This window comes from Heloderma suspectum, chromosome 1 (assembly GCF_057233095.1).
Source record: "Heloderma suspectum isolate Gila_16-S chromosome 1, 16-S_ref, whole genome shotgun sequence".
NCBI classification, from domain to species: Eukaryota; Metazoa; Chordata; class Lepidosauria; order Squamata; family Helodermatidae; genus Heloderma; species Heloderma suspectum.
The window spans coordinates 45,669,828-45,682,022 of NC_139458.1; the positions used below are offsets into that span (position 1 = coordinate 45,669,828).

Consider the following 12,195-nt stretch of genomic DNA (forward strand, 5'->3'; position numbering starts at 1 on the left):
AGGGAATATCCCATAAACCCCTTCATTATACTGAAAAGGCATTCATACTAGGGATATGCGAACTCACCCCATCCAGTTCTCCAGACCACCCAGCCTCTGCTCCCGCTCACCAGTCCCTGGTAGGGGTGGCAGAGAATTCTGCCACAGATCACGGTGAGGCTGAATGCCAGTGCATTCAGCCCCCCAAACTCCATGGCGGAACGGCCTGCCACCCCCCTGCCCCCCGCGGATCCCCCCCAGGACAAGACTCACCTGGGGCGGATCTTCCGGGTGGCGGCGGTGGCTCCAGCGGCGGCGGCCGGTCTTCCGACTGGCTGCCGCCACCGCCATTTCCACTCTTGTAAAAAAAAGAAAAGAAAAGAAAAAGAAAGACGTGATAGGCTACGTAAAGATTTACGTAGCCTATCATGACTAGGTTTTTTAAAAAAAAACACGATGTGATAGGCTACGTAAATCTTTACATAGCCTATCATGGCTGGGTGGGTTAAAAAAAACACACGCGTACGCAAATGGCGGCGGCTACGGCCGCCACCATTTGCGTTCCTTATTTTTGCCCTCTTAATCTACGTAAATATTTACGTACACTATGATGGGGAATCAAAAAGGGATGCAAATAGCGCCCGCTACACTATTTGCATTCCCCTTTATTTTCACCGTCATAGTCTACGTAAATATTTATGTAGATTAAGAGGGCAAAAATAAGGAACGCAAATGGCGGCGGCTGTAGCCGTAGGGATGTACGAAAATCACTTACCTTTCACAGATTATGCTGATGGTGGGGGGGAGGCGCTCCGTCCCTCCCCCCGGAATCCTGGATAGGGGGGAGGCGCTCCGTTCCTCCCCCTCCCCAGAATCCTGTCTGGCCGGCTGTGCTCCGCAGCGATTCTGTGGAGCCGCTGGCCGGCTCCGCCAGCAGCCGGACATCCGGCCGCTGGCTAGCAGGGACGCAAATGGCGGTGGCCGTAGCCGCCGCCTTTTGCATCCCTGCAGTCAGCCGTGATAGGCTACGTAAATGTTTACATAGCCTATCACGGCTAACTTAAAAAAAACAAAAAACGTGCATACGCAAATGGCAGTGGCCATGGCCGCCGCCATTTGGTAACGTGCATTGTTGGGGTTTTTTTAAGTTGGTTTTTTAAACGTAAACATTTACATAGCCTATCACGGTTTTTAAAAAAAAACCTAGCCGTGATAGGCTACGTAAATCTTTATGTAGCCTATCACGTTTTTTTTAAAAAAAAAACTGGAAATGGCGGTGGCGGCAGCCAGTTGGAAGACCGGCCGCCGCAGCCGCCGCTGCCGAACTGCCGCCGCAGCCGCTTCCGCAGCCGCCGCCGCCAGGAAGATCCGCCCAAGGTAAGTCCCGTCCCAGGGGGGGTGGGCCGTTCCACCACCAATTTCGGGGGGGCCGAATGCACTGGCATTCGGCCTCCCCGAGATCCGTGGTGGAACTTTTGTATATCCCTATGTAGTCGCTGCCATTTGCATACGCGGTTTGTTTGTTTTTTAACCCAGAGCCCTCCGCGGCCAGAAATCTGGCTGCGGACGGCTCTGGCCTGGCTGGGCCTGGCCGGCTGCTCCGCGGAGCTGCCGCGGAGCACAGCTGGCCACGGAGGTTTCCGGGGGGGAGGAACGGAGCACCTCCCCCCCGGCAAGGATTCCGGGGGGAGCTACGGAACACCTCCCCCCACCATCGACATTATCCGCGAACAGGTAAGTGACTTTTGTACATCCCTAGTCCCTGGACCGTGTTCAAGCCCCTCCGAGGCTCGCGAGCAGCCTGCACTCACCCGAGCAGCCTTGTCAAGCTCCACGGTCACCATTTTTTTGAAAAATAAAATGGCAATCGCAAAAATGTGTATATTTTTTTCGAATGTGTGAAAAATGCATATTTTGCGAATGTGCATATTTGTGTGCACAAAATGTGCATTTTCGCAAAATGTGAATTTCTGTGCATACGCAAATGTGCGCATTCACAAAATGCACATTTTTGCACATGCACAAATATGCACATTTCTGCTATTGCGATTTTATTTCTCAAAACATGGTGACTGTGAAGCTTGTCAAGGCTGCTGGTGAGTGCAAGCCATTTGCCGAGTGCAGGCAGGGGGTGAGCAGGGGCTTGGCGAGTGGGGAAGCAAGCAGGGGTGGTTCTGCTGGATTCCCAGACTGAATTAGGCACCCACAGCATCCCAAATTCATACACATCACTTGAGAAAGAAATCTGATAAAGCGCTCATCCCTCAACTCTGCTAGAGGGTATATACTCAGCTTTGTAGCTCTTTATTTTCAGAGAATACAACATCAGGTGCTGGAGGTATAACTACAAAGGAAGGCTTCTGCCATCCCTCCACCACTTTTAACATTTAAGGCTGCTATCCTATGCACACTTACCTGGGAGGAAGACCCATAAAACACAGTGGGACTTACTTCCAAGTAGGCAGACATAGGATTCTGTTGTAATATTCCACAAATGAGAACAAGCAATAGAGACCCCTATGCAGTGCAGTTTACTGTCTCCCCTCGATGTTAAAAATCTTAAGTCTTTGCTTCTTCTTTTATGTGTCATTGTCTATAAAAACTTTTAGAGGGCAATTACCTCTCAATTGAAGCAATTCTGATTTCCTCACCACCACCACCTCTTAACCAATGTCGTTAAGCATAGTGATAAAATGTTAGGAGGCTTTTGAAAATGAGAGAAAACTTAGCTTATTTCTCCTCCATAACTTTTCCTGACCATTCGACCCAATGAGCAAGTCATTTGCACTGAACAAACTACCTGAGCCTAATCCAAAGATTCGCTGCTGAGCAGATGAAGAAATTTCAAATCTGCATTGCAATATTGGGTGTCTCCATCCTCAAAAAGCCTGTTTTACATTTCACAAGTTTTCATCAAGCATATTTTTGCAACCCATTATAGGTCTCAAATGAGTGGGTGGGAGAGGGGAACATCAAAATGCTGCCATATGTTATGTCTTATGTAATGGACAGTGTTAATGATTTCTGGATCAACAGTAATGGCTTTATTACCATATGATGGTGCTTTGCAGAAAGCCCAAGTTCTTTGTTGGGTCTTGATGATTCAGAAGGGAAAAATGGCTTTTCAGTTTCACATATTTACACTTGGTGACTAATAACTAGTGACCTAGTTGCTCTGAAGGCAAAGCATCTCTTTGAACAGGCTGTATTACTGGAGTACAGTTTGTGTGTTAATCATTTGAGGGTGGCTCAAATGGAGATGATGGGAAATAGCCATGAAATGACTGATGAAATAGCAATGTCATAAAGAAGCAGCGTAGACACACAAGCACACACATGTACACACACTGCTACTCATTGCAGACATGTTGTAGTTTGTTGCAATTTTCCTACAGGATATCTGCTAAACCTAACAATTTGTGAGTAAAATTCAGCTGATGACTTCAATGGTACAATTACTGGAGGGTTCCCAGCCATTTAAACCAGGATTCTTGACTGAGGCTTCCCAGTAAGGTGCACTTATCTGCCACCAACAGAGAAAGACTGGGCCTATGTTTTATTGCTTATTTTGAAGAGAAGAAAGGTCTTCTCTTCTCAGATCTTCCTTGATTTTCTTCTTCCATTCTAAGGTTCTGTTATTCTTGCCAACAATAGAATTGATCCCATTCCTTCCGAAGCCTCCCAACAACAGATGGTTGCAGAATCAATGCCAGGTGCACAATTTTCTCCAGTGGCCCTATCAAAGGTCATGGAGTCCTGAATTCAAGAGATAAAGGTAGTAACTGGGAATCTCTTCCTTCCTGAATTGTTTAAATTCTTTGTTTCTCTTGCTTGTTGTTAAACTATTTCAAGCAGATATTGATGGAATTCATTCCACACATACACACCCCTGTCAGTTGGCAAAATGGATATGACAGAGAAGAGAGTGATCAAAACTGGACATGGAGGTGTCCCTGTGATTTCTTAGCATCGTTAAGAATTTGTATAAAGAGTCTTAGCTCCTAAATTATTGACCTCAACAAACCAAATTTGTTTCTTGGCTCTAATTATGTGGTATGTCCTTCCCAGAGAAATGTGTCAGGGCCTGACGCTGTATTAATTTCAACATCAAGCCATGGTCTAGGGATGGGTGATAAATTTGCTCTGTTGATGTTTTTTAATGGATTTACCCAATTTGTACCTCCAAGACATGGACCTGAATGCAATTTGTGGTTGGAAATCCATACATTTCTGAGCTTGCAATGCAGTCCATGAAAGAAAACAAAAAAATGTGTTAGACAACATGTACACATCTGAAAAATGCGCAAAGAAAATCATGTACAGTTCTAAAATGTGCACAAACATACTTTTGTCAGTGGATGCCTGCATACAAAAATGTGTACCTTTGAAAAATGTGCACACAAAAAATATGAAGTTCTGTGCTGAAAAAAAAGAGAGAGGCCCTTATGGAACTGGGATGTAATAAGTTTGGCATTTGCAAAACAAGAACCTTGACAAGACTGAGCTTGACAGATTTGCCCATCCCTAGCTAAGACTTGGCTTTTCCAGGAAGTGTTTGGCTAGTGTACTTTATTTTTTTCTGAGTTGTGACTTCTGATTACATTGCTCTTTTCTATATTTTGTTGTTGTTGTTGTGCTGCTATGGGATTTCCTATTAAAAATGAAGGAGATGTAGTTATTATTTTTTGCTGATCTTGTACATTGCAATGGCATTTTTGTATTTTATCTGTAATTATTATTATATTTATTATGCTATGTACAGAGAGCTTTGGCTATGGGATGGTATAGATATGTAATAAATAATAATTATTTTTTAAAAAAATCTGATTTTAAGTTCTGTGAGCCACCTTTGGGTGCATCTTGATGGAGAAAAGCAGGATCTATGTCATTAAAATAAAGAAATGAATCTATCCATGAAATCTGTTCACCCTTTTCCCCTTGTTTCCAATTAAAATTAATTTCAATGGGTTCTATGGCCCCAGATAATAACCTGCTGGTTCTGATGTCAACGATCTCCTTTGCTACAACTGTTCCAGCAATCACTGTGTGCCTTTTCTAAGTCTAACCCAGTTGTGTTGTTATGTGGATGTAAGTTCTCAGGATTATATATAATGAATGCTGAGAACATATGATTTGATGCAGCCTTTCTGCCTCAAATGCCATTCAAGATGATTATGTCATCCCACAGCGGAATTCCTGAGGGCTGTGCGATAACCACCAGCTAAGGCTTGGATTCCGCACAGCTTTGCTAAAAACAAAAAAAACCTTTTCAGGAGTGTATGAGCTGCCTGCAAAGCACTGATCAAGCCTTTAACAGGATAAAGGAGTAACTGCCAAAACCTTCTGTGTGTCAACCACTGCAAAAGAGCAGGGAAATGATGACTTCAAATCCAGAACAGCATCCACAATCTCAGCTATTCTGTAATTCAAATGTTCATCTACACTTTCCAGTCCAGATTGGGCTGCATGCAATGTGTCCTAAAATGTTCTGTCTTCTATTATATTATCTCTGATCATCTGAAAATGAATACATTACATCAGGGGTGGGCAACCCCTGTACTGCCAGCTGTTTTAGACTACAACACCAACCATCCCTATTCATGGGCTATGCTGGCTAGCGATGATGAGAGTTGCAGGCCAACAACATCTGGCGGACTACAAGTTGCCCACCCCTGCATTAGATGGTTATTTGTTTCTCACCTATGTCATCTAATGGCTGTTCTGATGTAATACAGGCAGTAGGGTGCAGGCACCCAATTCCATCCAGGAATCTGGCAGAACCCCATCCCTGCCCACCCCCCCGAGACCCACTTGCCAAGCTCCTCCCCCACTTACTCTCGGCCCAGCGAGTGGCCCACACTCACCCCACATTTTACAAATGCACATATTTGTGTATGCAAAAATGAGCATTTTGCGAATGTGCATATTTGTGTGTGAGAGAAAATGCACATTTTTGCAAAAATGCTAACTTTTCATGCATGCGCAAATACGCACATTCACAAAAATGTGCATTTCTCACATAAGTAAATACGCGCATTTTTGTGAATGCCATTTTATTTTTCAAGAAATGGTGACCGCGGAGCTCGACCAGGCCACTGGGGTAAGTGCGGGCTGCTGGCCGAGCACGAGAGGGGCTCGAGTGGTGTGGGGGGGCAGGAGCTGGGAGGGCACCCAGAGAACCCAGACGGGGGTGAGCTCACACATCCCTAATAGGCAGCTCCATCTTCTCATTGGTGTTTAAGAGTCAGTGTTGCACTAGTGAATGTGGGTTAGACACAAGGGGCTAACTTCTACTGTAAGGCCAATCGTCCGTCTAGTCTATTACAGTCTGCACTGACTGACAGAGGCTTTCTGGGGTCTCAGACAAAGTTCCTGGCTGTCTGAGATCCTTGAACTGGAGATGCCACAGATTGAATCAGGGTCCTTATACATGCAAAACATGTTTTCCACCTCTGCAGTTAAGATTCTGCTGTGCTGAGCTGTGTTTGCCTTTTTAAATATGTTTAATGTTAATTAAGAAGGCAATTGTGTAATCAGTAGCATGCCAGAAATCCTCCCAGTGCCAGAAGGCCAAATAATCACTCTTCCATAAACTTGTATTTATTTTAGAATATTAAAAGCCCATTTTGAGCAGTCACAACTGCCCACATCAGGCATCTTCCACTAAAACACAGCTGCTTCTGTGGTATATAACACCACAGAGCCATAGTGTCCAAGAAGTGGGTATCTAAAATCTGAATGGCTTATTCAAAGACCATAACAAAATAATGGTAAATTCAGAATTAAGAGCTCTACGTGCATCGTACCATGATCTTTGCTAAACCGGTAACAATGTTCTGTTCCATGAGATATGTCCCTGACCACATGCAAGTAATACACCCTGTGTATTTCACCAAACTACTCTGTATTCAAATGTCAATCTCTCTTGGCTCACACAACAGCAACCTCCTTTATTCTCTTCATAGGGGCAGCCATGTTAGTATGTGTTGCAGGAAACGCAGCAAGGACTCTTGTGGCACCTTAAAGACTAACCAATGTACTATGGCATAAGCTTTCATAGGCTGGAGTCTACTTCATCAGATGCATGAAGTGTTATGCTGAGTTACACGTATATATATACACATAGTTGTGGGGAGGAGGTTATTGTAAACAGTGAAGTCAGACAAAACAAAATGCTTAAAGTTCAGATGATGGCAAATAGTTTATCAACAGTGGCCATTCGCAAAATAGTTGCTGGGTGATAACACAGAGGTCCTTGCAATGTTGAGCTGATTAACACATGCAGTGTAATTTAAAACACACACACACACACAACTTTGTCCTGACACTGACCTTAAAGTGTCCATTCTTGAACAAAGGATCTTCAAAGGCAGATTGCAACATGAAACAGACAGACCATAATTTATCAAGAAGTTCAACTCTATATCCTGTGGCTTGAACAGGAACAACGTATTTGTTTTATTTTGTCTTTAATCACACTATGTATGTTAATCGAGGCTGTCTGTGTTATCACCCAACATCTATTTGTGAATGGACACTGTTAATAAGATAATGATCACTCTGTATTTTACACATTTCATTTCCCTCATACCTCACCACTTACAATGCTGCTACTAGCAGCAACCACTGCGTGTATGTATTCCTGCCTGTAACTAAGCATCTGATGAAGTGGACTCAAGTCCATTGAAGGTTATGCCATAATAGATTTCTTTGTCTTTAAGGTGCCACAAGACTTTTGTAGCTTCTCAACTCTTCTGATAATCCTAAAGGTGAACAAAACTCCATTCCAGTGAAAGTGGGTGTAATTTCTTGAAAGGAGATAGTGTGACCCATTAAAAGGTTGAGAGAAATGTTCCATGTACAAAAGAAAGCCTCTTCCAATTTCAAGCTTTTAAATTCAAAGCATGAGATTTTTCTCAATGTGATTTCTCAGTGGCTGCAATGTTCTACTGGCCTTGAGAGATCTCCCTGTCTTCTTCCCAAGCTCTTGTCTTCCCAATGGGACAAGTGCTTTTGAAAAAGCCTCATCATGCACATCTCTCTTTTTCATTTTATTTTCTACCCCAAATCAAAACACAGCACAAAAGAAGATCAACTCAAAATAGCATGTTATTTATTCCAAAGCTACATAAAATGTGAAAGACTGGGGGGGAACACAGCCCAGCAGCCATGGGACTCACATACTCCCTGGAAAGCCAGTGGGAAGTTATCCAGAACATACAGGAACAAACTAATAAAGTAATGATTAGGCAGAGAAAAACATATAATGTGGCACCCTGTAGAATACCAAAGGCAACTGAAATATGTATGGGAACTTGTAGAGACCAATGTGTATGATTTCACAGGTATGGACACTTGCGCATGGCCACTGGCCACAGTTATCCTCCTGAATGCTACCTATGGACAATGGCATGGACACTTGGTACTTAATGGGCAAAAGATCTTGGCAAGTTTTACTAGATCATAGAATCTTGACAGATGGGGTTTTGTTTGTTTTTTGAACTGGTAAGGAAAATGGCACTATCTGGAAAGTAATGTTTTGGCCTCTTCCATTTTGCCTCCTGTCATCACTCTTGTAGAGTAAAGTAATGCATAATGCGGAAGCATTTCCAGTGGCCTCCATGTAATAGTTACAATGTTTGAATTAGGCCCAAATTATGTGATGTAAGGGAGAAATTGGTCTCAAAGAGTGATGGTGTATTTGGTGAGAGATGGGCTTGACGTTCTGAAGCAGAGCCGGACTGTAATGGCTATTATAGCCCAATAGTTAATAACAGTTGGTGTGGTGGGAAATGAAATACAGTAGCTGATGTGTAAGCATGCTGTATGATCTCAGTTTCTGTATGGGAATTAAGTATCCAGATCACTTGTGTACTGGCTTTTCCTAAATCATTATGCATCTTCTGTTATGGAGAGAGATTTACTGGTCCCTTCAGAGGCAGAAAGCTCCCAAGGGACAAATATGCCCTACAAATACTGATTAATGGAAATGTGTGTTTAACTCAAGTGATAGAGACCTGGTTCTTGGATATAGAAGCTCTTGAGCTCCAAGTTTTTCAACTAGCCTTGACCACTAATCATTTTAGGCATATCCCCCCACCCCCATTTTCACAAAATATCCTTTAAAAAGTAGCCTTTGGCAAATTTCCATTAGCAGTCTTTCATTCAGAGCACCATGTCCTGCTGAGACACATATTCTGTGTTATGGCATGTTATGTTACTATTTATTTATGTGTCGCTTTTTGGCTGAAGGCACACTAGATCTGACTACCTCTGCTAAAATGTCAACTTAAATAAAAGTCAGTTTACACAAAAGTAAAAAATAAAGGTGATTAGCACCATAAGCAATTACATAAGAAAAAATAAAGTAAACAGCAGCCAACCATCATGCATGCTATATCTAATATCCCTCCACTGGTGGAGACATAATGCACCAAACGAGGAAGCTATGTGACAGCACGGGGCCCATGACAATCACCTCTCATTCTTCTCACATGTTGCACATCCAGGATGGTTACAAACATGGAGAATTGCAGGTGGATGGCAGTGGGGGATGTCACAATGGGAATAAACCAGTAAGAGGATCTATGGAGGAAATGTACAGTGATCCAAAGAACAGGAAGGAGTAAGGGAGGGCTGTGTGAGAAGGAATTGCATTTGAGGTAGACTATACCTTCACATCCACGTTCAATCTGCCCACTGCGGTGTAGAGCATCATTAATTAGATCTGGCAGACGCCCGTTCAAGTCCACTGATGCTAGGCAGCCCTGAAACCCATCACGGGATGCCACCAACTTTGGGAGGTTACTGTACATTCCTTGAGCCAGGCCAGCAATGTAAAGATCACCTGGAGGGAAACAGGCAACAGGACAAGGAGGAAAAGACAAAGAGAGTCAAATGGCCATGCCTTCTAGAGATATATTGTGTCCAGTACTTCCACAGATATCATAGAGTCATAGGGTTGGAAAGGGCCTACAAGACCATCGAGTCCAACCCCCTGCTCAACGCAGGAAGCCTGATTCCCAGGCGGTCTCCCATCCAAGTTCTAACCAGGGCTGACCCTGCTTAGCTTTGTAAGATTCATTTCTGTAACAAGAAGGCAGATGATACCAACAGGAAAGAATACTATGCAGTATAACCAGCAGTCAATTAGAGAAATAGGGAGCTATTTTATTGAATTATATGTCAATGAAGGAAAATGCAGAATGAGAATCAACAACAACACCTTGTAATACATACCTACATTTATATACACGAAATACAACCTTTCCTTCTTTTTCTATACAGACAAATCCCTCCACATATTCAATAAATTCAGAAGCTAGCTCCATCCAGTACCAGAACCATGCACTGCCACCCTCCACAACAAATGCCTGTTGGATGCTTGTAAGGCATTTTTCACATGTACTGAAGTACCTGTGGAGAGCTTTTACACTTGAGGAGGGGCCCTGCCCAATCACACATACACAGTTTTAGCTGCATCTATGACATCGAAGGGGCCTATTGAAGGACACATATTGGTGAGGACAGAAAACTGAGCTGGATAGACAAGGAAAGTCTAATCCAATGTGGGAGTTCTAATATTCTAATATTCACTCTCTCTAAGGCCTGGCCTATACAAACAGATCACTACATGTTCAAACTCTTCTTGGACTGGATCCTTTCAGATGTCAGGTGGGAAAGCACATGATTCTGTGCTCTCCCATATAAAATCTCCCTGAAAACTTAGGGGTGTACGAACCCCACTCACCTTTCTGGTTTGGGGCATCCATGGGGGGTGGGGAGGCGATCCATCCCTCCCCCAGAATCCTCCCTGGCCGGCTCCGCTCCATGGCAAGTCCGCAAAGCTGCTGGCCAGGCCCATTCACAGCTGGACTTCTGTCCGCTGCCGGTCTGTGGCCGCAAATGGAGTGGGGAATAGCGGATACCATTTGCATCCCCGCTTTAGCAGTGATAGGCTACATAAATATTTACGTAGCCTATCACGGCAAAAAGCAGGGACGCAAATGGCGTCCACTATGCCATTTGCATCCCTGCTCTTTTTGTGATAGGCTATGTAAATATTTACGTAGACTATCATGGCTAAAGCGGGGACGCAAATGGCATCTGCTACACCCGACGCCATTTGCGGCCACAGACTGGGGCAGCGGACAGCAGAGAAGAGACCTGGACCGGCCGGCGGCAGGTAGAGTCTGTCCAGGAAGAATTTCATGGGGTGGCGGTGGGGAGTGGTCCGTTCTGCCACAGACTCGGGGGGGGGGGATTCTAAAGGATCTGGCCTCACTGGAGTCCATGGCAGAATTCTCCACTATCCCTATGAAAACTAGATGTCAGAGAAAAAGGTTCCTTCCTAGTCTTTTCATTGACGTGCTAGTATTCTAGGTGTAGAGTGTGAGCATGTGTTAGGGATGCTTCTGGAATACAATTTTGTGAATTCTGATCTGAAATTACCTAATCCACTTCTCTTGGACTAATGTGCAGATCAGAACCTCCTTATCCACTAATTTCCACAGTTTCTGAATGTTCTAGTGCAGTTCTTAGATCAAAAAATGTATTGAAAATGTTTAAAAATACATTATTTGGAGAGAAAAATATCTTTAAAAATTGGCATTTTGAGAAAAAAATGCATTTAGAAATGCACATTTCAGTACATATTTAAATGTATGATTTGTGCTGATTTAAAAATAATTGCAGAGGAATGCAAAAATGGGGTGGAATGTATGTATGAGTGAAAATATGCGAAAGTAATTGGTTTTCCTATGTAATGTTTGCATTCACCTAGTTGAAAAAGTTGTAATGTTTTTATATACTCATTAATTACATTGAAAACATGTGATTACAACTCAATAAAAATAATTGTTAAAAAAGTGGTATGGACTGGAAGTAGACTGATTCACGGCTGAACATCGGCCAGATTCCAGCCGAACGTCAGGGAAGACGTCCTGACTGTTAGAGCAATACGACAATGAAGGTGCTTTGCAGAAAGCCCAAGTTCTTTGTTGGGTCTTGATGATTCAGAAGGGAAAAATGGCTTTTCAGTTTCACATATTTACACTTGGTGACTAATAACTAGTGACCTAGTTGCTCTGAAGGCAAAGCATCTCTTTGAACAGGCTGTATTACTGGAGTACAGTTTGTGTGTTAATCATTTGAGGGTGGCTCAAATGGAGATGATGGGAAATAGCCATGAAATGACTGATGAAATAGCAATGTCAT

General features: G+C 43.3%; 1 protein-coding gene across 1 annotated transcript in view; it reads right to left on the reverse strand.

Annotated features, from left to right (window-relative positions):
• The window catches only part of NRXN3 (neurexin 3), a 1,900,058-nt gene that overhangs the window by 1,116,259 nt on the left and 771,604 nt on the right, over positions 1–12,195 (reverse strand). Inside the window, exon 11 of the mRNA XM_084841335.1 lies at positions 9,653–9,826. Coding sequence (XP_084697461.1) covers positions 9,653–9,826 — 174 coding nt within the window. The remainder of the gene's footprint in view (positions 1–9,652; positions 9,827–12,195) is intronic.